This window comes from Sceloporus occidentalis, unplaced genomic scaffold, assembly GCF_023333645.1.
Source record: "Sceloporus occidentalis isolate IW3139 unplaced genomic scaffold, rSceOcc1.0.p SCAF_22, whole genome shotgun sequence".
Lineage (NCBI taxonomy): Eukaryota > Metazoa > Chordata > Lepidosauria > Squamata > Phrynosomatidae > Sceloporus > Sceloporus occidentalis.
This window is the reverse complement of record NW_028317002.1, coordinates 3,168,824-3,191,073: the sequence shown is the minus strand read 5'-3', so window position 1 is coordinate 3,191,073 and position 22,250 is coordinate 3,168,824. Positions and strand designations below refer to the sequence as shown.

The 22,250-nt window shown below is 37.8% G+C and overlaps 1 protein-coding gene across 1 annotated transcript; it reads right to left on the bottom strand.

Annotated features, from left to right (window-relative positions):
* Positions 1-1,326: 1,326 nt before the first annotated feature.
* LOC149300888 (galectin-9-like) lies at positions 1,327-9,289 on the bottom strand. The gene is made up of 9 exons (XM_089484641.1): positions 9,263-9,289; positions 6,598-6,686; positions 4,707-4,911; positions 4,488-4,607; positions 3,530-3,592; positions 2,911-2,949; positions 2,238-2,326; positions 1,970-2,135; positions 1,327-1,473 (listed from the first exon to the last, which is right to left on the bottom strand). Exons 1-9 carry the CDS (start codon positions 9,287-9,289, stop codon positions 1,327-1,329), a joined length of 945 nt encoding a protein of 314 aa, XP_089340767.1.
* Between the last annotated feature and the right edge of the window lie 12,961 nt (positions 9,290-22,250).

Here is a 22,250-nt window from a genome sequence, read left to right as displayed (position 1 = left end):
GGGAATTCACCAAGTTGTTCAACACGAAGGTTGCAAGGAAATACAAAAGAGAAATAAGGAAGTACTCCTTCAATCAATACTCTACTTCCCTTCTTTTCCACCTTCTACTCAAAATTCCAAGAATGTCAGTAACTTTATCCACATACTCTGCCATTTCTTTTGCCCTTCTTTCAACTTTTCCCTTTGGAACGTCCGTTCTGCAAATAATTTAAAACCGCTATAGATGATCACTTTATCTCTAGTTGCCTATACCTTCTCACTGTAACTGAACGCTAGCTAACACCATTTAACACTGTTTATCTAGCTGTTCTCTTCTATGGTGGGTTCCACCTCACTCACACTCCCAAACCTAGTGAAAGAAGGGGTTGTGGTATAGGCTTGCTACATTCCAAAACTTGCACTTTTCAGCCTACATCCCACTCCCTCACTCTCCTTTTCCTTCTTGGAGGTCAAGTGACCGATGATTTACTCATTGCAAAATCCAAGTACTCTGACCCTGCCATTGCCATTTTTTTTTGGACTGGCCTAGTCTATAGCTGGCAGTGCTATATTTTTTTTTATGTTACCAGCCACTTTTTTGTTTGTGCATATGTAACACCCTCTTGTATAAGTCTATTCAATGAATGCACATACTGGGAATGCCCCAGTGGAACTGGGTGCCTGAAGACTCTGTGGATGCGAAGCTCTGATCGGAACTTTTCTTCTTCAGATAAAAAAAAAAGTCTAAAACTGTATCTTTATTACAAAATTAGAAGAAAACAATATAACTCAACACTCAGTGGATTGAAGTGTTTATTCCACCACATGGCAACGCTTCAACCCAACTACAGGATCTTTTTCAAGCTAGTTTTGGATTGGGTGGCGTCCTGCTCAGTCACCAAGAATTTGAGTGCTGCCTAACACGAGGATTGTTTCTGCATTGTTATTACCAACTTCCAAAATATTTTTTTCAGAGCAATTCAAATGAAATACTTTATAACAGGAGGTTTTAGTCTTATAAAATGTATAGTGTAGTACTTAATTTTAGTCAATGGATGTTAAAATCAGTGTTAACTAAGATACCAATAAGAGTTATTGTAATCACCTATGTAACGTTACAAAAGCCATTTTGGATAAATGTACAGATATAAATGTATTAGGATCAAGTAAGGTGTGTAGATTTCCTTTTGCTATAGAAAATTGATTTTAATGTTTTGAATTATATGGATCACTGAACAAAAAGTAACAAATCCTTATGGAGATATGCATAAGGTTAATGAATGCCATAAAACATAAAAAAGAAGAGAAGGAAAAGGAGGAGGATGTGCAAATTAGCCAATCCCAGCTCTAGATTTGTACGTGCTGCAGCACCACATCGCCTTCTATCTGTAGAGTGTCTATCTGCTGCAGGTTGTGGACCCGGTGTTGGAAGTCACACACATTATGCCCATTCACATTCACTCTGAAAGCATGATGATCACTTACGATTTCAATCTGTGAAAAAGGAAGGCGCGTTAACACCATGCCACAAAGTATTTTGGTGCAGATTTACATTTTAGCATTTTTTGCAGGGACAAACAAAAAAGATATTTGGTTCTGTAGTGTGAAAAAACTATTTTGTACACTGGTCATGAGTACTTGTTACTTATGAACACTGTATTTAAAAGGAGGAGGCATGAGTTTCTTTGAGCATTAAAAAACATCCTACTTTTTTTCCCAGATCCCTGTGGACTGTAGTCTAGGTTTGACCAGTGCCCATACAGATAGCTTAGAGCTTGTTAGAAGGCTGGCAGCGCTGGTGCTACCACTGTGATGTTATTCTGAAGTCTACAGATTTATATGGTCCAAAGAGTTACACTTAACTAAAAACCAGATTCTGTGCGAGTCAAGAACGTCTGGCAGTATACCACAAAAATATTTTTATACCATTAAAAAAGTCAAGGGCTTAAATGGTGTAAGTGTTACACAGAATCATTATACATGAACTTACCACAAAACTTTGCCCTGGTGCAAAACACATTCCATGACCTGGCAAGTGACGTTCCTCCTTCCCCCAGCTGTTGTTCAAAAAACTGTTTCGTACAATTGTATTCTCATCAAACCTAGGGTTGAAGTGTAGTGCTGTCCCACCGCTGAATTTCAGGTTGATATGGAATCTAAAAATAATCAAATTTACATTTTGGGTGCTATTCCACTAATCTGTTTTTTGTTGCCGATTCAATATCACTAAAAAAGAAAAAAAATAACTTGAACTTTACCTTTTGGGATGTCCATTAACAGTTCCTCTGATAACAATAGTCTTTGATGGAAAAAGACCTCCATAAATGTTGGTTTGGTATGGCATTGTCTAGACAAACAAATAAATTAATGAATTATGTTTCAGGCAAATATATAATTTTGGTACAGCATTCTTTTTACAGATAACTCCTAAAACAAATTAAGCTTGCAACAGGAAACTGGAAAAACATCCAAAAATATTTTGTTGTCCAAAATCTTTAACAGAAAGTTTTTATGATGATAGAGGAGCACGTTAGTGGGAACTGAACAACAACAACAACAACAACAACAACAATTCCCTAAATTCAATTTCACTGCGAAGTAATCAATCCAATGTGTGTATATTTATTTTAACTAAGAGCAAACATGTTTTATAAATGTATAGATTTATTATTCTGTTGAATAAAGGCCCTTATCAGGAGTTCATATTAGATTATTATTATTATAATAGCAAAATATTCATGGGATTGTGTATTTTTCAGTTTCCAGACTACATGGATGTGACACTACAATTTTTTTTTCAATATTTTCATTTATTCATCCATATATTTTTAATATCCTTTTGCAGTGGTAATCACCTCCCATGTTTACAGGGTATCCTCTTAAGAGTGAAATTTTGTACATTCAAATAGCAGATATATTCAAACAACTTACATAGTTTGCAGACTGCATTGGAGCTGAAGGAAACCCTGGCTATAAAGAAAAGACATTTAGTATATGTTGCTAAAAAGATGAAATTGAAATAAAATGATTGAGAGAGAAATCTTTAAATCAGGGGTATCAAACACCCTGGCTTTGAAGAACACAAATGGACCAGGATCTCGGCAAATCTTTGCTTTTAACAGAAGTGATTTACTTCATATCAAGAAGATTTACTTTACTGAGAATGTGATGGATACGCAAAAAATTCCAGGGACACGGTCACCAGGAAGGAAGATCTTTCCATAATACTTGGTATTGAGTTAAACATACACTGTATGGGCAGGGGAACAAATGTTACAAAACTAATACAGCTTATAAACCCCCCCCCCCAAAAAACAACTACCTAACAGAGCATAATTAATATCCAATGACAATGCACAGCTTGCCTTATAGGCACTGAAATGGTTAATGGTGAAACCCTATTCGCCTATCTTGTGCCAGGGGTTAGTGAAGTTATGGATCTTACTCTATATAGAATAGACCTATAAAGCTAGTTTAGGGAAACTAAGTAAGAAATCATTGTGTGACAATGCAAACAACTGAGATAGTATCTCATAAATCTAAGACTTACATTAAAAGCGGGCCCACCGGGAAATTGTTGTGGTGCGAATCCTGGGTGCTGTGGGTACACTGGCTAAAAAATATATAAATAAATAAAATTATTTAAGTTAGTGTTTAAGTTGCTTTCAGAAAAGTTCAGTTCCCGAGGGTATATATATTTTCATTTTCTGATGTTAGTAAAACCCCCTCTGTATATACAAACGGGTCCCGAAATGGCTAAAACTAGATCATCGTCACCTATTATTGACGGGTGGACATAAAGACTAATCACAGACAGAACACAGGTAAGGTATGTATCTGATTACATCTCTTTATCTGCAGTATGATAAACAAAGAGTATCCAAAAACCTGAACTTACATTGTGCATTTGGCCAGGAGGAAATTGCTGGCCTTGGAAACCTGCCTACAAGAAAAAATAATAAATAAAAAAAAGTTAAAAATGCTGGTCACGTTTCCGCACAGGTAAGAAGTTAACTAAAGTAGCTTACGATCATATGTCCATGCATATGTGGTATTTTTTCTGATTTAAAAGGAGTATTTATGCTTTTTTTTTTGCCTGATCACGAAGAGAAACTAACTTTGTCTTGCTGTTGCTCTCTTGAGAACACAAGCATTATTTCAATGAGAAACTGTTCAGTTACTCACCTGTCCACTGCATCTTGACATGAATCAGAAACACTATACTTAAGGGAACGGGGCTTCAAAGTTAAATAAATGGCAAAAAGGCATGATTTTTCCTTTAAAGCAGAAGATGAATGAAATATGCTAAAAAGCTACTTAACAAGGCCAAAATCTTTGAGTCTTTACTAACACAGAACATTTTAAAAGAATTTCTCTTAAAGGTTTCTTTCTTTTCTAGCATGTATTTACAGCATAAATCAATCCAAGGTGGTGGTATTGCATATACGAGGTAATGTCATGTCCATAGCCTGTGAATGACAATAAAACTAAAATATTATGAGGCTTACCCCCTGTGCTTGGATATCAACACTTGTTAGATTAACAGATCCACAAATGTTTAAGATCTTGACTTTATGCAGGGGAGTCCGGTGATTGTATTCCAAGAAGTGATTCCTATTTACAGACACCTAAAAAGGCAAAAAGGAAAGAAAGGTGCAATCAATACAATTGGAAAAAACGTATGAAATGGCCAGATTATTATTGACAATAATTAACACAAAATCTACCTTGTAACTATGGTTTGTAGCAAGGACACGGATCTCAAACGGCTGCCCCTTATGGAAAGGCATTTCACGTTTATTTTCTTCTCTGCCCCAGCTCTGACGCTCCTTGGTATTGCAGACAACAATTCCACCATCAATAAAGCGTGGGTTGAAATGAAATGCAATATCATCATTTTCCTTGGGTCCACACTGAAAGTTTACCGCAAACCTACAATATAGATAAATCAGAACATTTATTTATTTATTTTTTTACCAACTCACTTAATGCTGAATAGGTTGTTCAGCATTGCACATTGAACTATGTACCACAATGAACCATGCTTATTCTGCACAGTTGGTCTTCCAACTTTATTACGGTTTACTAGGAATTTCGCTAGAACAGATTATAGCCCCCCTACACACACTATTAAAGAGTTAACATTCGCTTTAATACAGAGATTTAAAAAGCTGTTGACACCAGGGAAGGCTATTCATTAATACAGTTGGGTCTGCCAAAAACAATTAGCTAAAAGCATAAGCATGTCAAAAGTTGAACATTTGGGCATTCGGGAATCAGGCAGTTGGAAAGAAAAAAAAAAAAAAAAAAAAAAAAAAAAAAAAAGTACATTTTTGATATTCCAGCACTTTTTAGACTAAGCATGCCACCATGCATGTATGACAACATTTTAAAAGAGCTGTTCCACCTACTCTGCTCATTTTAAACACTTTTAGAACTATATGCATCATTCCTAGTACTGTTGAATGTCTAAACCCTGACATTCTTTAACCATGTAAACTTTTGCCTCCTTCATAATATTTCATAGGAACACTCACGTGACAAGAAAATGAAACTGAAACATTAAAAAAAAAAAAGTTTTTTGTTTCTATGTAACTAAAGCTTAAATCTGCTGTTTTATGGTATCCGCTTTGGTATTAATCCCAGAAAAGTATATAGGAATATTTAAGATTGCATTCTCATTTAGAAAATGCTGTATCATCTGTAAACACAAACTCATATCTCATGAGACTCCTCATAAATTGTTTGGAAAATACATTTTTGTGCGACGCCACATGTGGAAATAAATTTTGAATTGTCTTCACACAACTTTAACACAGTGGAAATAAAAATAACAAATGCCGACAATTAATGCAATGATCATCGGTGGCATATTTTAGACAGTTCTATGGGGACAGCAGCAGAATGTATTTAGTATTTTGATGTGCCACTGCTCTGTGGGTCGGATGAGAAGATCAAATATATTCCTTGTAACCAACCCACACTTTATGGAGCACTGTACCCAGGGGCTTAACTAGAAAAAACAGCCCAACTTCAACATCTGGTCTGTGCCATCATTGCCCCCCAAACAACTTGTCTGTGCTTTCTTCAAACATACACTCTGGCACACATAGGTAAACACACACAGAAATTAGACACACTTACTCATACTCACTAACACACATGTACACATCCATGCTCTCACACACACACACAGTTACACATCCATACATTTATACAAACACATATACATACCTCCCACCACTACTTACCTTGCACCGTTCCTGAAGCTTGCCGTCTGGCTGCTTGTACACTGTGCAGGCAGCCTCGGTTTCATCGTGGGGTCATGCAACCCCGATATGGTCTTGTCTCCCTGTGCCAGTTCAAAATAGTTTACAAAGGGCCCTTCCTTAAAAGGCAGTCTAACAGGATATGACATCATATCCAGACACTCAGCAGAGTGACCTGCAGTTGCAGAGCCTAGGGCAGCACCCAGGCAAAATACATCAACAGTGAAATGAAGTAATCTTATTACTGGTGAAATCTTCACATAGGGGAGGAGTGGTGTACAGCGATGCGGAGTCTGACGGCGCTTTATAAATAAATGTAATGTAATGGTTAACAATATAATAAACCTACCTGTCACCTGAAGGAAGGACTGTGCCCGTGATGACCACAAGGCTTCCATCATTGAGTCCATTTGGAAAAGGTGTTGTGAAAGGAACAGGCTGCAACACACAAAAGGAGTGTTTGAATAACCAGAGTCATGTATTGTCATCCATGCGTTGTCTAATATTTACCATTAACAGCATAAAGAATAATGATTGAGCTAGAGGTACAGGTTTACCTTAACACAAAATCTGAAGAAGTATAAAACAGTTAGTATAAACCATAACTTGAGAAAATACTAACCAAAAGTGTCGCAGCAATAAGGACCAAAGAAGCCGTTAACTCTATTTAGGTTCATTCCGTATAACTCACAGGGGATTTGTCTTCAAGATGAATTATCACACTGGGCAGGGTATCACATCTTTGATAATTATTTCTGCCAGCTCCTGTTGACTTGTAACAACTATTTTAGATCTCTATGCAGGTACCCCTTACAATTATAGATGAAAATCAATTAAAAGCTAATTTGTGACAAACATTTAACTAGCTCTGAAGCGCTCAGTTTCATACTCATGGGTTCCAATCAGTCTAGCTCTATAACTACATACTGGTGGACGGCATGGCACTGTGTTTAACCATGAGCTGGCCCTTTGGCAGAAACGTGGCAGGGTCACATAAAGCAAGGTGATTGATGTAAGGAGGCGAGCGAGGGAAAGAAAGAGGGTAAATGAGGACGTATGGATGTGTGTGTAAGGGTGTGTAAGAGGGAGTATGTGTAGTAGGTGTCGGTATAAGTGTCTGCATGAATGTGTAAGTCTGTGCAACTGTGAAAGTGTGTATGAGTTAATCGAGGAGGGGCAAATATAGGATTCAGGAGGCCAAGTTCACAGAGATGTGGATGAAGAAGGAAGACAAGAGCGGAGCTACAGGAAAGGAGACAGGGACAGTGCAGAATTAGCGGAGATGGTAGGAAAACATTGGGGGAGAGTGTGAGAGTGTAAACGAATGTGAACGAGAGAGTGAGTTTATTAAGCATGATACAACGGATGTGGGTTTGGTTTTGGTGGGCGTGGGGGGCAGCACTTAATCCTTGGTCCCAGGTAGCACAATGTCTATCAATAGGCCACCCCTGGTTTAACCGTAAAGAACTTCAGAACCGTACAGAGTTGTATACATACAAAACATTACTAGATTAGTTACTGTGTAGATTGAAGCTATCAGTGACTGGTAAAAACAAAACAAACAATAAAGAAGAAAATATATTAAGAGAAAGATACTAGATGGTGTTCAGTTGTGATTACTCCTTATCTTCCACTCCCTGCTACCTTCCCAGCCACAGCCAGCTGCCCCATCTTAATTTTAGTGTATGTTCACCTATGAGCCCAAAGAAAGTTACATCATTAAAGTGTATCATTAAACGTGGCTACCTCTTTCCTTATCTGTCAAGGTTACAGGTTTAATTGGACACAATTATAGGTAGAAGATTATTATCTGAATCTCCAGGTTTGAGATGGTGATCAAACACTGCAATTCCAATATATTATTTAGCAATGGAACAACTAAAGCAAGTCGGACTAACTATACCTATGAGTTTAACTTTTTTTTTTTTTTTTTATTTGATTTTAATGTATGTCCTCATACTGCATTTCACCTGACCATTGCAACCATGTGAAGGTGATAATTCACCAAGCGATAAGTTTGTAAGACCTCATTTGAACATTCCAAAACTCTGGCTTCATTCATACATGCATTTACATTCACACATGGACCAAATGCATATTAAAGTATTAATGAAGCACGTTCTTTCCCAACATTTTGTTTATTCCAAATTTTTATCTGACGGGTTGTTATGTTCTATTTGCATATATGATGATGCAATAGAATTCAATAAATATCATTGTCAAAAAGGAGAACAAACTTCCAACAATCCAAACTTACAAAATTAGTATTTTCAATTGATCGGGGATAAGCTCACCTCCCTCATCAAGGCACCCCATGGGTGGCGAGTGACACTTAACCAATACAGAAGAACCAGGCTTTCCAATCAAGTATCTGGTATTATAAAGGGTTTATATACCCCACCCAATTAACCCTTTAGAGTGAACAAAAACCAAAAAAATTAGTGTCAGCACACTTAAAAAAAAAACCTTTTAGAATAATTCCTTTTGCAAACACCTATTAAGAGATACACCTCTGTATAAAGAAAATGTATGTTTATGACATTACCAGAGCACCTATATTGCTGACAATCTATATTGACTAATGCATTTCCCCTACACATGGTAAGAAACTTCAGTTCATTGTAATACATTGACACTCATACAACTTTGTTTCAAGCGATGCCTGGATCTGACATGCAGCAGACCCGATCCTACTAAAAAGCACAATCCATGCAGGAAGTTCCGCTAGGAAACTGGGTTTTTTTCCCCCTAAACACCATCACATGATTTTTAACGAAAACCACATTTGTCGCTGGCAGCGATCCATGGAAAGAGATCGAGAAAACAGATCGATAAAGTGAATACATCCAAACGCACACAACGGCCAGCAAAGAGACTGATTGCAGAACCAGACATTAATTGGTTAATACTGTTACTCCCTTGGAGTTTAGGAATCCGACCCCTACTGTAGACGGCACCTTAAGTGACCGATGAGCTGGGACGTTAGTAAGTAAGGAAGTAGGGAGAACACTTACTGGATTGTAGATCGCTCCGAAAGACATGGTGGGTGGCAGAGATCCGGAGGGGTGCGCGGCGTTAGATGTCACAGTGAGGAGGAGAAGCAATGGAGAAGATAACTGTTTTATAGCGGAGTAGAAGACAATAACCCGCCCAGGTGATAGGAGGGGTTTTATGGTGTGGGAGGTCGCATCGCCACCAAACGACTGGGCTGATCGTCAATGCCTTGTGACCTAGTAGGGGAATGAGGAACTATGAAGAGGTCACAGGAAAAGCTGTAGGTGTAGCAATAGCAGTAGTCTCATGACTTATCACACCGAATATGATAAAGACACGATGGGTGCTGTGGGGTACAGATCATTAAGAGGTTTGCAGCTTAGGTGTAGCGAGTTCGGAGTGGTGCTCTTCACACCATTTGTGGTACCTGAAGTCATAAATAAGCAGCGCCCTTTACTCACACATTCGAGTGTACTCTTGCCAAAAGGTGTCTGGTATTGGGTAAACGTTACCATATGTTGATGCTAGGGATGGGCGCTGAACCTAGTTAATGGGTCTAAAGTCTAAACCAGTGACTTCTGCATCTCATGCCATGTATTTTATTGATCTACCCAGTGAGTCTCGTTTTGCTGGCCTCTCTTGGGGAGCACTTTAAGTTAATTTTTTGGCAATTTGCTCAAAAGCTGCACTGGTGCTTCCAATAATACCATGGCGGCATTCTTTGGTGCGCTTTGGCCAGGCCCCATAGGCATCAATTACCTCCACAAGGCTTTTCATGGACATGGCAATAGTTGATTATCTCAAGAAAAAATTAGCTTGCTTGATTTTTAATATTCTCTAGCATTATTTAACTTGTCCCAATTATGAGGTGTCTATGGCCTTTAACATTGGTTACTTTTCTTACTGCAACTGTACAGGACGGTAGACTTCCATACCTCCAACATCTACCACAGACATTTTCAAGGTTTGTATGGTATAAGAAATGGTAGCTGTAGCGGCAAGTATGCCATTCTAGGCTATCACCCTATGCTAATATGTTGTTAGCAACCTCAATTTTGAGTCCAGTTTATTTGCCATTTCTGCTTATTTCCACCTACATATTGCACTAGGTCATTGTGTTTTTAATTGTCTTTTAGGCTTTTGGACAATTCACTGGACTTATGGTGCTGTGAGCTTTTATTTTATTATATTGTGATTTCACTTATGTGTAGTCACTCACCTTTTGTAAAGAAGTCAGGTGGTCATCATTTGTTGTGTCACTCCGTTTGCACTTCAGCATTTCCTTCATAGTTATTTATGTACATCACTTTTTTCAGTTGTTAATTTACATTTTTTTATATTGATATTTGCTTTATTTTCACTTATGTACTATATAGGCATAGAGGCTGGTTTATTTTTTCCTTTTTTATAGTGTCCATATTCTGAGCGCTGTTTGGATTCCGTATATGTTTTTAGCCTGCATTTTTTTTCTTTTCAGGCTCCCGGTTTACAGTGGACATATTGAGATTAGTCTTTGTTTATATATTTATATATGTTTGGGGTGTTATTGGTTTGCTCATTCTACTATTTTTCTGCGTTCTATAAGAAATGGTATACCAGGAAAATTGCTCCACAACAGTTCTTATTTTGATGCTGCACTTTTCTACCATAAATAAACTAGGGGAGGTGTCTGCCATGCTTGTGCCATATCATTTTAGGCTTGCACTGAACTCTAAACATTTATTTTCAACAATTCTAGAAATAACACATAGGACATAAGAGTTTCTGTATCATCTGTATCTGGTGGAGGGCAGTATGTTGCCCCTTGCAACGCAGTTTTGGTGATATTCTCATGCCTATTTCACATACGAGCGAACACACTGGCGTCCTTTCCAAACTTTTCAAGTGTCATTCAATTTACAGCCGGATGATGCATAGACATCACCCTTCCTGTGTCAAGATTCCTATATAAATCTCACTGTCATTTTTTCTTTGTCTTCTATGTAGTGAGCCCCTGTAGTGATCTTTGGATTCTCTAAGTTTCAGTTCAGCCAATCCTTACAGTCATGTAAACTAGAGGCTCAATCCAAAGTGTGTCTGGGTGTCAGAGCCTGTCCTGGTGTGTGTGTGTGTTTGGGTATTGATGTGGCAGAGCTTGTCCTGGTGTGTGTGTTTGGGTGTCAGTGTGGCAGAGCCTGTCCTGGTGAGTGTGTGTTTGGGTGTCAGTGTGGCAGAGCCTGTCCTGATGTGTGTTTGGTGCGTCGATGTTGCAGAGCCTGTACGGGTGTCAGGAAAGGCTGTTTGGGGACAAAGATGGCTCACACTGGGCTGTTTAGGGACAAAGTTGGCTCATGCTGGGCTGTTTGGGGACAAAGTTGGCTCACGCTGGGCTGTTTGGAGACAAAGTTGGCTCACTCTGGACTGTAATTTGTTTGTGTAATGTGGGTGCTGGTCGGGTTCTATGTGGGCAGTGTCAGAGCCGGCCCTACAATGGAGCAGAGTGGGGCAATTGCCCCAGGCGGCACTTTGCCGCCCCAAGCGCTTTTTTTTTTTTTTAGCAGAGGAGAGAGGGGCGCCGAGTGGTTTTCGCTTACCAAGTTGTCAGTACTCGCTCGGCGCCCCTCTCTCTCCTCTGCGAGCCCTCTAGCTCAGTCTCGGTGCCGGCTTGTAATGCTGAGCGCCGGAATATTTAAGAAAATGTTTGTTACAAAGATTCTGTTTTTTCATATATTTAATGTATTAAATGTACATTATTTTACCAGTGTTTCAAGTTATATATGATTGTACTTGTTTGCAAAAAAAAGAGATGGGGAGAAAGTGGGGTAGGGCATAGTGAGGAAAGAGGTATCTGATGGGGAAAAATGCCCATTTTGTACCCAGATTTTTAGGGGTTCCTACACCCATGCTGGTGTGTTTGTATTTAGTCATCTGTTTCCTGGCACTTTATTTTCTGTAGGAATAAATTGAACACATTTATTTTTTTACTTATCCAGAGATAAAACGCCCTTCTGAATCTGTAGTCACTTCAGAGGACAAAACTTTCTAGGCCCAGAAATCAGTAAGAGGAAAAGTAAAGGTTGTATGTTATTTACTCTATTTCAATTTGCATATTTTATTAAAAAGGATTAGTGGCAGTCAATTGTGGCTTCAGACATCTCGTGTATGATGATTTTTTTTAGCGTACTGATTACTCCCAATCCCATCACATTACATCAATATGTGTTAGAAAATAAGGAAAAGATGGGCGCGGATGGTGGGCCGATTCGGTGGCGCAAACAGGCCACTTGACTAGACTTGCCCCCAGGCCTTAGGCTGCCAGCTCTTTCCTGACGCAGACCAATTTGCAGAGAAAGAGAGGTGCAGAAACGTCTGCATTATTCTGGCCTGATATAGTAGCAAACTAGAGAGAATTGAGAGAGCGTGAGTGGGAAAAAAACAAAGAAATGCAAATTAAAATTCAGAGCTCTCTGCATTCTTTTTGTTTGTTTTGTAAGGGGAGCGCTCCTCATTTTCAAACAATTACACAAATTAAAATTTGTAAGTCTTGTTAAAAAAAAAAATTCTACGAATGCGAATCTACAAGTCTACCAGAGCCCTTATGAAAAAAATACTGCAGTTTTTCTGAAGTAATACTGCAGTATTACTGCACATTTACTGCACTTTTACTGCATTTATACTGCAGTCTCCATGGTAGGAAATACAGCCACGTTAGGATAAGATAGAATTTACCAGAATTGGCGGGTTGAGCGATATGTTTCCATATAGTGTGATGGAATCTGCAATATTTATCCCTCAGATAGGCGTTTTTAAAAAGTATTTGCTGTGCGTGTGTTGATTCCTTGCTTTGCTGTATATTATGTACATATGCATGACAAAACATGATTGTTACTCTTCATTTATACTTTGTTATTCATGAATTCCATAATTTATCATTTTGCCAAATACAATGTCCAGTTCCTGTTCCTCTGTACATAAATAAATGGAATAATATAAATAATGATTTTAAAAGCTACCTGAATTTTATTTAAAAAAAAATCTCCTCAGTTTACCGAAAGATAAAGCTCCTCTCTACTTTTAATGAGAACTTTCGCCTTCGCAGCTCTAAGCATAACTAAATTAACTTATTAAAACAACCTTTAACGTTGCTGTTATAAATATTTTAACCCCATAAGTACCAAGGGTTTTTAGTACCCCAAATAGTGCAATTTTTTTGCTATTTTTAATAGGTAGGTTTAATTCCCCTTTTCCAAGTTTGATGTACAAATTATATATCCTTTTGTTATGTTTTTATAAAAAGATTTAGTATGAAAAAAAAAGAAAACTAGAAAAATACGAATAATGAACAATGTCCCTAATTACAGACATACCCCACATCCACTCCATAATACTCTATAGGGTAGTATTTTTTATATTTCTGGCTTAAGGGTAGTAAACAGGGGTGGGGTTATCCTTTTCACACGTAGTGCTAGGGAAAGATGATGGAAGCTCTTTATATCCCTTTAGGGTTCTCTCATACATGTTATTTATGCCAATGATGCCACAATGACATCACTAAGCACACTGTATTGTTTGATTTTTTACTTTTGTGTGAAGAGGGAGAAATGTTATTTCTCACTCTCTTCTGTGTCTCCTTGCCATAATCTTTAATAACTGGCAACTGGTTGCTTTGTATTAATAATTCATCAAATCGTTGCTATTAAGGAATGAATTGGAGACATCAGGGTCCTGTAGAGTGAATGGTGAATTCACTTGTCCATTCTCTCGGGATATTCACTTACTGTAACAAATGTATTTGTTCTCGCATTGTCATAAGTAAGGCACAGCTGATCAAACATTTGGTTGTTTCGGGGCCATTCTAAAGTTCTAAACACTACATGCAGTGCTAAGTGAAAATTATCTAAAATCACGCATGTCACCATCCACTTTCACAAGGAACAAATGTAGCAAAACATCTCCTCTGAGACCCAGGTACAGAGGACCAGCTTAAGTGCAAAAACGCATTGAGTAACGTGATGGTATGAATAATTAGATATTGTGTACAACTCCAATATGTGGACCGTTCACCGGAACTACCAATCACGATAAAAATCACAAAACCACTAATGCTCTACGGGCATTGCAAGCCCCTGAAGAAGTTGGTAACAGATGAAACGCTTAGGACGATTTTTGTGATTTTTATCACACACAATAAGGTCAACTTTCCTTACAAACATTCTTACTCACAAAGTTTCACAATGTAACAGATCATGTTCTTTGTCATAGTCATAAGTCATGAACGTGTTTGTGGAAATTCCCGATACCTTAACTTGCATTTTATGTAAATAGAGCTTATGTAGGAGGGAAAAAGGAACAAATAATTGGAACTTGCAATTAAAAACAGAACACAATTTGAAATTGTAGAGTTTATTGATGAGGGCAGACAAAGTTCTTATGGGAGAGTGGCTTTGCTTGGGATCAGAGCTAACTGCATGCAGAGGTGAGGCTAGCTTCAAAACCCTTTATTGGGAGCGAACCAAGCAGAGAAAATGTAAAACGTGAGCAAGGAGTTGGTGTGGTGACCCAGCATTCCCCTGACTGGGGGAAAAAAAAGAACTGGTCCGGAGACTCCAGGAAGCAGGACTTCATCTGGAGATTCCAGGTCAAACCTGGAGAGTTCCTAGGTGTAGTCATTAACAAAATTAAAAGGCAAAGAAGGCACAGGACGAGAGTTCAGACCACTCAATGTTTCAGCTAACCTTTGTCAATAGGAGTCTTCTGAAAGCTATCCTGTCCTAGTGCTTACTATATTTTTGAATTTCACTCTGCATGTTTGGTGTCGTATTTGTATTTTTCACCAGTTTTAGTAATACAACAAAAGTGAAGCTTTGATCTATATTCTTAGTGTGCAGCAGTATATAATATTCTCATGAAGTACTGCTTGAACTCAACAAGGGCATAACCCAGATATCCTGTTCTCTTTTCAACATATAAGACAAATTCATCGTAGCACGTTAGCACAACCCCTGATTAAAGAGTCCATTCTTCTGCTTCATCCCAATCCTCTGGCTACGATGTTGAGACAAATGATATCGGATGAAGTCTCTGACAGGATAGCCAATGCCTAGTAGGAAAAGACCTCCCTATTTTGTTTAAGAATGCTTGAGAGACATTCGACAAAATGTTGTACAATGTTTACTGATAGATACATATACACAAACAATCGAACTGTAAAAACAATAAATCAGACAGTTTGCGTGCTGCTCTGCGTACCATTTTTCCTTGATAATAAGATTTGGTGTGGTAAAAAAACAATTAAGTGGTAGGTGTGGTCATGATTTCATGGGTTTGAGGTATGAAGTTGGCCTGAGCTCAGGAATTCCATCCAATTGAACCATTTAAGCTCATTCACCATACCACTACCACTCGATGTTGAATAATCTTTTCCACTATTCTAAACTTGTCTACAGATTCCACCCCCATCCAGTCGTTGGAGGTGTAGCCTGTCTCCAGGGCCTAGGTATTATTAGTTGGATCTTCAATGATCTTTTGTATGGGCCTAATGCAACGGGTGTGTGTGGTGCAGAACAGAGGCTGGGGTTGCATTAAACCCTATGTTGGAGATATGTTTTACTACATTACTTACTGTATTCCACTCCAGTAGTGCTTCATTTTAGGGCAACTCCACCGTATGTAGATCTTAGATAAATCAGTTGGAACACATTACCACCGAGGCAGTAGTTTATGTTTGAGCAATTTTGGGTTAGAATATTTTGGCCCATTCGGTCTCTGAGAAATTGAGTTCAAGGTTCCACTCCCATATTCTGATAACGCATGGGATAGATGATGATATGCCAGTCAAAAGGCTGCAGTAAACAGAGATCAACCCGGTGAACTGGTCTTGCAACACAGATATTTTAAGAAAATATTTTGTTATTTATCGGTAACAAATGCAGTGGAATCCTTCTAGTTGCTGTGCATGGTTAGAAATTTGCAACCTCGCAGTTTCTCTATAAAGTCTCTCATGACTGATGCAAAGCAATATTTTTATTTACGATTCCTCTTTTTCATTTGGTTTAGCGGCTTCTGGATTTAAGATAAACATTGTAACTCATATGAAAAAATACACTTGGTAATCATGCATAATTGTTTGCAAAACTATTTATATTGAAACCAAGTAAGAAAAAATTAAAATGAACAAGTTTAAATAATTTCTACTAATGTATACTGTTTAAATGAAGGTGATTAACCCACTGGCAACAGGAATAAAAACTTAAAGAGTTTTCAGGTGGTATGAACTTAAGAATTTGACTTTTGTTCATGCAAGTCATGCAAGACTTCTGCAAAGAAATCCAGAAAAACTGTTTCATAATTATACATACCAGTATAATTGATTTAAGATGAAAATTTGCTTTTTGACATGCTTTTAGGCTTTTTTTGCAACAGTTATTCTTTGGGATTCAAAACAAGCTTACAAAAAGAGTACGTTTCCCAGTGTCATACAATAGCCTGTACTGAAAGATTTGTGTAGCAAGCTTTCCTTAAAGCTGCATGCAGTGTATCCGAAACACAGATTTGAGAATTTGTATATCCATTACTTTGAGTGAAGAAACTTTTTACAACAGGTTATCACATATCAGGAGTATGGACACAGGAAATTAAATGAGAATCTGGTGCAGATCTAAGGAGTGCTTCTGCCGATTAGATGATTCCATCTGTTGACCTCAGTCCTTCCTCTAATTGTGTCCACAAAGTATGAGATGAAAAAGAGCAGGAAATACTTTCTGCAAAAATACGTTATTTCTATTATATATACATACACACACTGGCCACTTTATTAGGTACTCATGTTCAATTGCTTCTTAACACAAATAGCTAATCAGCCAATCACATGGCAGAAACTCAAAGCATTTAGGCATGTAGACGTGGTTAAGACAACTTGCTGAAGTTCAAACCGAGCATCAGAATAGGGAAAGGGGATTTAAGTGTGTGGCATGGTTGTTGGTGCCAGACTTCTAATCTACTGGGATTTTCACGCACAACCATCTCTAGGCTTTACAGAGAATGGTCCGAAAGATAAAATATCCAGTGGCCGTTGTGTGGATGAAAATGCCTTGTTGATGTCAGTGGAGACTGGTTCGACATTCAGATGGTAGGGTCAGACATTGGTGTAAACATGAAAGCATGGATCCATCCTGCCTTGTATCAACAGTTCAGGCTGCTGGTGGTCGTGTAATGGTGTGGGGGACATTTTCTTGGCACACTTTGGGCCCCTTCGCACCAATTGAGCATCAGTTAAACGCGACAGCCTACCAGAGTATTGTTGCTGACCATGTACATCCCGTTATGACCACAGTGTACCCATTTTCTGATGGCTACTTCCAGGAGGACAATACACCAAGTTACAAAGCTCACATCATCTCAAGCTCATTTCTTGAACATGACAATGAGTTCACTGTACTCCAATGGCCTCCACAGCAACCAGATCTCAATCCAATAGAGCACTTTTGGGATGTGGTGGAACAGGATATTCGCATCATGAACGTGCAACTGACAAACCAGCAGCAACAGCATGATGCCATGATGTCCATATGGATCAAAATATCTGAGGAATGTTTCCAGCACCTTGTAGAAAGTTTGCCACAAAGAATGAAGGCAGTCCTGAAGGCAAAAGGGTGTCCCAACCTGGTACTAACAAGGTGTGACCAGTGAGCAAGTGTGTGTATATATATCGCAGAGCTGAACTTCATAGTTGAAATGGAAAACATATATGCTGTGAACATCCATGAGAAACGCAGGTGTTTTACAGCCTCCATGAGCTCTCTATAGACTTACTGCTTTCCACGAATTTGATAGAATCTGCATCAACCGAGTACATCTTATGGATAATTATTTAGACAATAATCAACAAAATGAATGCCAACATAGAACAAAACATTTTTTTTCCTTAGAGTTCATGAATTTATTGACTTGAAAGAATCCTAAATATCCAGAACTTTAATAGAATAGGAGTTGCATAACTAATACAGACTGTTTAATTAAATTAATATCAATTCTGGAAGACAAACTCTGTTGATAGAAAATATAAAAATTTACTGTACAAAATTTTACATCACATAAAAAAAAAAAATACATGTCCATTACACCATAGTACAGGCTTTATTTCCAATTAGCACTAACATCTCAGCCAATAGAGCAATAAAGAAACATTTCTACATTTTACCATTGTGAAAGTGATAGAATTTCCTGTTCACTCCCTTACAAAATACCACAAAAGAGAAAGTTACCAAATGATCACATTTAACTTAGTGGTCTAAGATCAATAAAAAAATATGAATAAAGTTAATGAATTAATATGAAAATTAATAACGCGTGTGTTAGTGGCATGTCAGTTCTGGGTTTTCTTCTCTCCAGTGACAATAATATCTCTCACCTTATTTTACCCACTTCCCATACAACTGTGGTGGCCAACCACAAACGAAGCTTGTTTTACCTTTACCTGGCAAGCAATAGCATTCATGTGTCAGACTGTTTATGAAGAAGGGTTTAGCAGTTGCCGACACTGATGTAACATGGTTTATTGCACACCAATGAATGTTGGGAATATTACATTGGGCTTCATGCTGCAGTTTGTGACTTACTTCATTATCCAAACAAGATCAATTATCTAACATATCATGTTAGTAGTTAGTAGTAGTGTGTATGCAGTATACCACTTCCATGTTTTATTATTGGGGTTTGTGCACCATTGCAACCAAATATTCCTGTACAATTCCATTGGTCACTATTGTAATAAACCCACCTTTTCATACAGTAAGAATGAATTCTACTGTATCATTGTACTAGAGGTCTATGTCCCAGGGTCATGTCCGCCTGAATGCCAACCTGTTAAGTGTGGTCCTAAAGATATCCCTAACAGAAGTGGGCTAAGAAAGACTAAGAATGTCACAGCAAAATAAAAAGTGCACAGATCCTGATTGCCTAAAAGTATCTTATTTAATGAGAGAAGTTAGAAACTTGTCTTGCACCAGGTACGCTATTCTTGTATCTACATGGAACTTCCAGAAGCTAAACCAGTGTGAAAAAACTGCATAAAGGTTTAATTAGCAAATGGCGGGAGCAGCCAACGGCAAGCGACGCTCACCCACAATGGAGATTGCTTAAAGATACAAGACAGCCAGTGGAAGACAGTAGTCACTGCTTCTCATCTACGTGACATGCACACACGACCTCCACACCTTTGTGTACAATGCTATAACTGTTGGTTACCACTTTGAGCTTCAGTTCAAAAGAAAGGGATTTTTCTGGGTGAAAGGAAGGAAAAAAAAAAAAAAAAGGAACACACCTAAAGAATCAATAAACTATTTAATTCCAAATATACATTTTGAACAGGGATTGCAACACTGGTGAACTGCAAACAACATGAAAAGTATCAATGTACTTTTATAGAACAAAATAAACGTACAGGTCACCTATTAAAATACTTTTAATTGATGTCCTCAAAGTCAGAATCCTGCCAGGGTTCTAAGAGTTATCGCACTAACAATTAAGGAAAGAAATGTGTATCACTGACCGTGCTACGTGTTTTCCTAAAGATCCAGTGTGTATGTGGTTTTCTAAGACCTTAGCTCAACACTCCAGTGAGTTATTTGTACAATCAAAATCATTCAAAATAGTAGAAATACTTAAGTTAGTTTCAGTAGTCATTAGAAAATCATATAACATCCTTGGTTAAATGGGAAAATTTGTTCTCGGTATCCAACACTGCCGCTTTCAGAGGAATATTACTCATTATGCCAGATTTATTAGAAATGATTTGAAGAACATGTCTCCTATTGTTGGGCCAACTACTTGGTAAAGGTTCAGTGTCTGGATCATAAGTAAGGTGTGGCTCAAAATGTAGTGCAGTAATTTCATATTTTACTGCATTGTAAATAAAGTATAACCAATAAACAGAAGACGATATCTACCAACACTTGGTTTGACATCTAATGTTTATGGAGTAGTTAAAATATAATCCAGAGTTGTCAATGAATGTTTAAAATCACCTTTAAAATGAACCAATAAAATTGTAAATAAATACACCTTGTCCAACTGAAGGTTAAGTTTGGAATAAATTATTATATATATATATATATATATATATATATTATTATATACATATTATTATATACATATACACCGCTGCTTTTATATCTAATTAGAAGATGACAGAAGGTATAGAATTGATGGCTGACGTCGGTGTGCAAAGGAAAAGTGGTATAGTAACCAGTGTCCATATACTAGATCTGCATTTTCTCCTATTTTGTAGACCTGTTGCTGGTCTAACAAGTGGGAGGGGTACAGATATTGTAATAGAATATTGGCGTTTATATAGACTTCTGCTTTGGGACATGTTTTACCATAGCTGGGAACTTTTAAAATGAAACTGTCACACAGTATAGGGCAGACTCATGCATGATCTGCTCTTATTTATTGATGTCAAGTAAATTGCAAATTGAGTTTTTCCTTAGACGTATATCATGGCTGAAATTTGTGTTTAAAATACAGGTGATTTAATTTAAAGTATAATCATGCTTTTTAAAAGGACTGTTAAAACGATTGGGTTGCCACCATAAGCAAAGTAGCACCATAGAACCTTTGTGATGGAATATTAAAGTAGCTATTTAGCTTTCTGGGCACATTGCTGAAATTACCCTGTGCTGACAAGAAAACTATGCTGAAGAGAGTGTGGCATATACGGTGGCTTTTCCTAAGATGTCTTTCTACTGGGGAACAGAGTTTTCACTTACACAAGACATAGCAGCCCTAGACCTCCTTTATTTACCATATGACCAGATGGGCTACCGATAAGCTTGAAGCTGCTGGCCACATCATAATAGCAGCCAAAGTGTTATTAGCACAAAATTGGAAATCACAAACTCTACCCTCAACTGACCAGTTACACATTGGATAGAACACATTAATAATGGAAGACCTCTTCCACAGTTCTTCTGGCACTATCCTGAAGTTTGAAAGACTACAGTATCTATGGTGCGGCTAAACTAATTAGTTCTTCCTAAGTGTTGACCTATCAGAATATGCCAGCAAGGCTAAACACGTCAAGTCCTCGGTGCTGAAGATCCCAAAGTAGGATGAGGGTCATGGAAGTAGCAGCACGAAAATTTACCACTTCCAAGTGTCTCGCGGCCTCATTAGGTCTCTATCTCCACACTCTTTCCCTGTGCCTTTCCTTTCTCTCTCCCTCTTAGATCATCTTCTTTCTCTTCCTGTTACTGGTCATTTCTGTTCTCAAGAAAGCCAGAAAGAGTACTACACTAACAAGGAAAAAGGGTTAAGCCGAATGCTGAATCATTAGATGGACAGAATGACCCTTACAAATGTATTAAACATGTAAATGGGAAGTTTATGTCTGCCGTTATAATACGGTATATTTCCATGATGTTATAAATTACACTATCTGACCTTATGCCAAAATCTCTTAAAAAAAAGTATTTGTGGTAAAGGGTTACTATTTCAAGGAGTATCGGGGTACACTATACCAAGTTAATGACTGCAGTGTGCAAGGCTTTATGGTTACAGAAGAAATGTACTCCAGAAGCCAAAAATCTACACTTGTTAGATGTGATAAAAGCCTATTAATAATAATTATATTATTAATAAAAAAGGCTGAGACACGCTATTACAACTGTGGAAATGTTGTATTATGAGACATATTCCATGTGATAAACACTAACTTTAATTCTGATTTGACCAGACATATTTTAAAAGCAAAACACACACACACTATATATTATATTATATATATATATATATATATATATATATATATATATATATATATATAGTGAAATATATTTTAGATTCACAGCAAGTTGAAAGTCTGGGCATCCATTACCTGGAAACATCCTAAAGTAATCCCTACGTGTGATACAACGCTGCCAAGCTTCTATAGCTAGGGAGTTATGTTGTAAAAATCTACTATTAAACATGGCGCTGCTAGGTAAAGAACGGTGTAATGCTGCTTGTAAACTTGACACCCCTCCATTCCCA

Coding starts and splice junctions, on each gene's coding strand:
- LOC149300888 (XM_089484641.1), bottom strand. CDS start 9,289: ATGTCTTTCGGAGCGATCTACAATCCA. Junction 2,950..3,529: donor CCGGTGGGCCCGCTTTTAAT/GTAAGTCTTAGA, acceptor TTTTCTTTATAG/CCAGGGTTTCCTTCAGCTCC. Junction 2,327..2,910: donor CAATGCAGTCTGCAAACTAT/GTAAGTTGTTTG, acceptor TTGTTTGTCTAG/ACAATGCCATACCAAACCAA.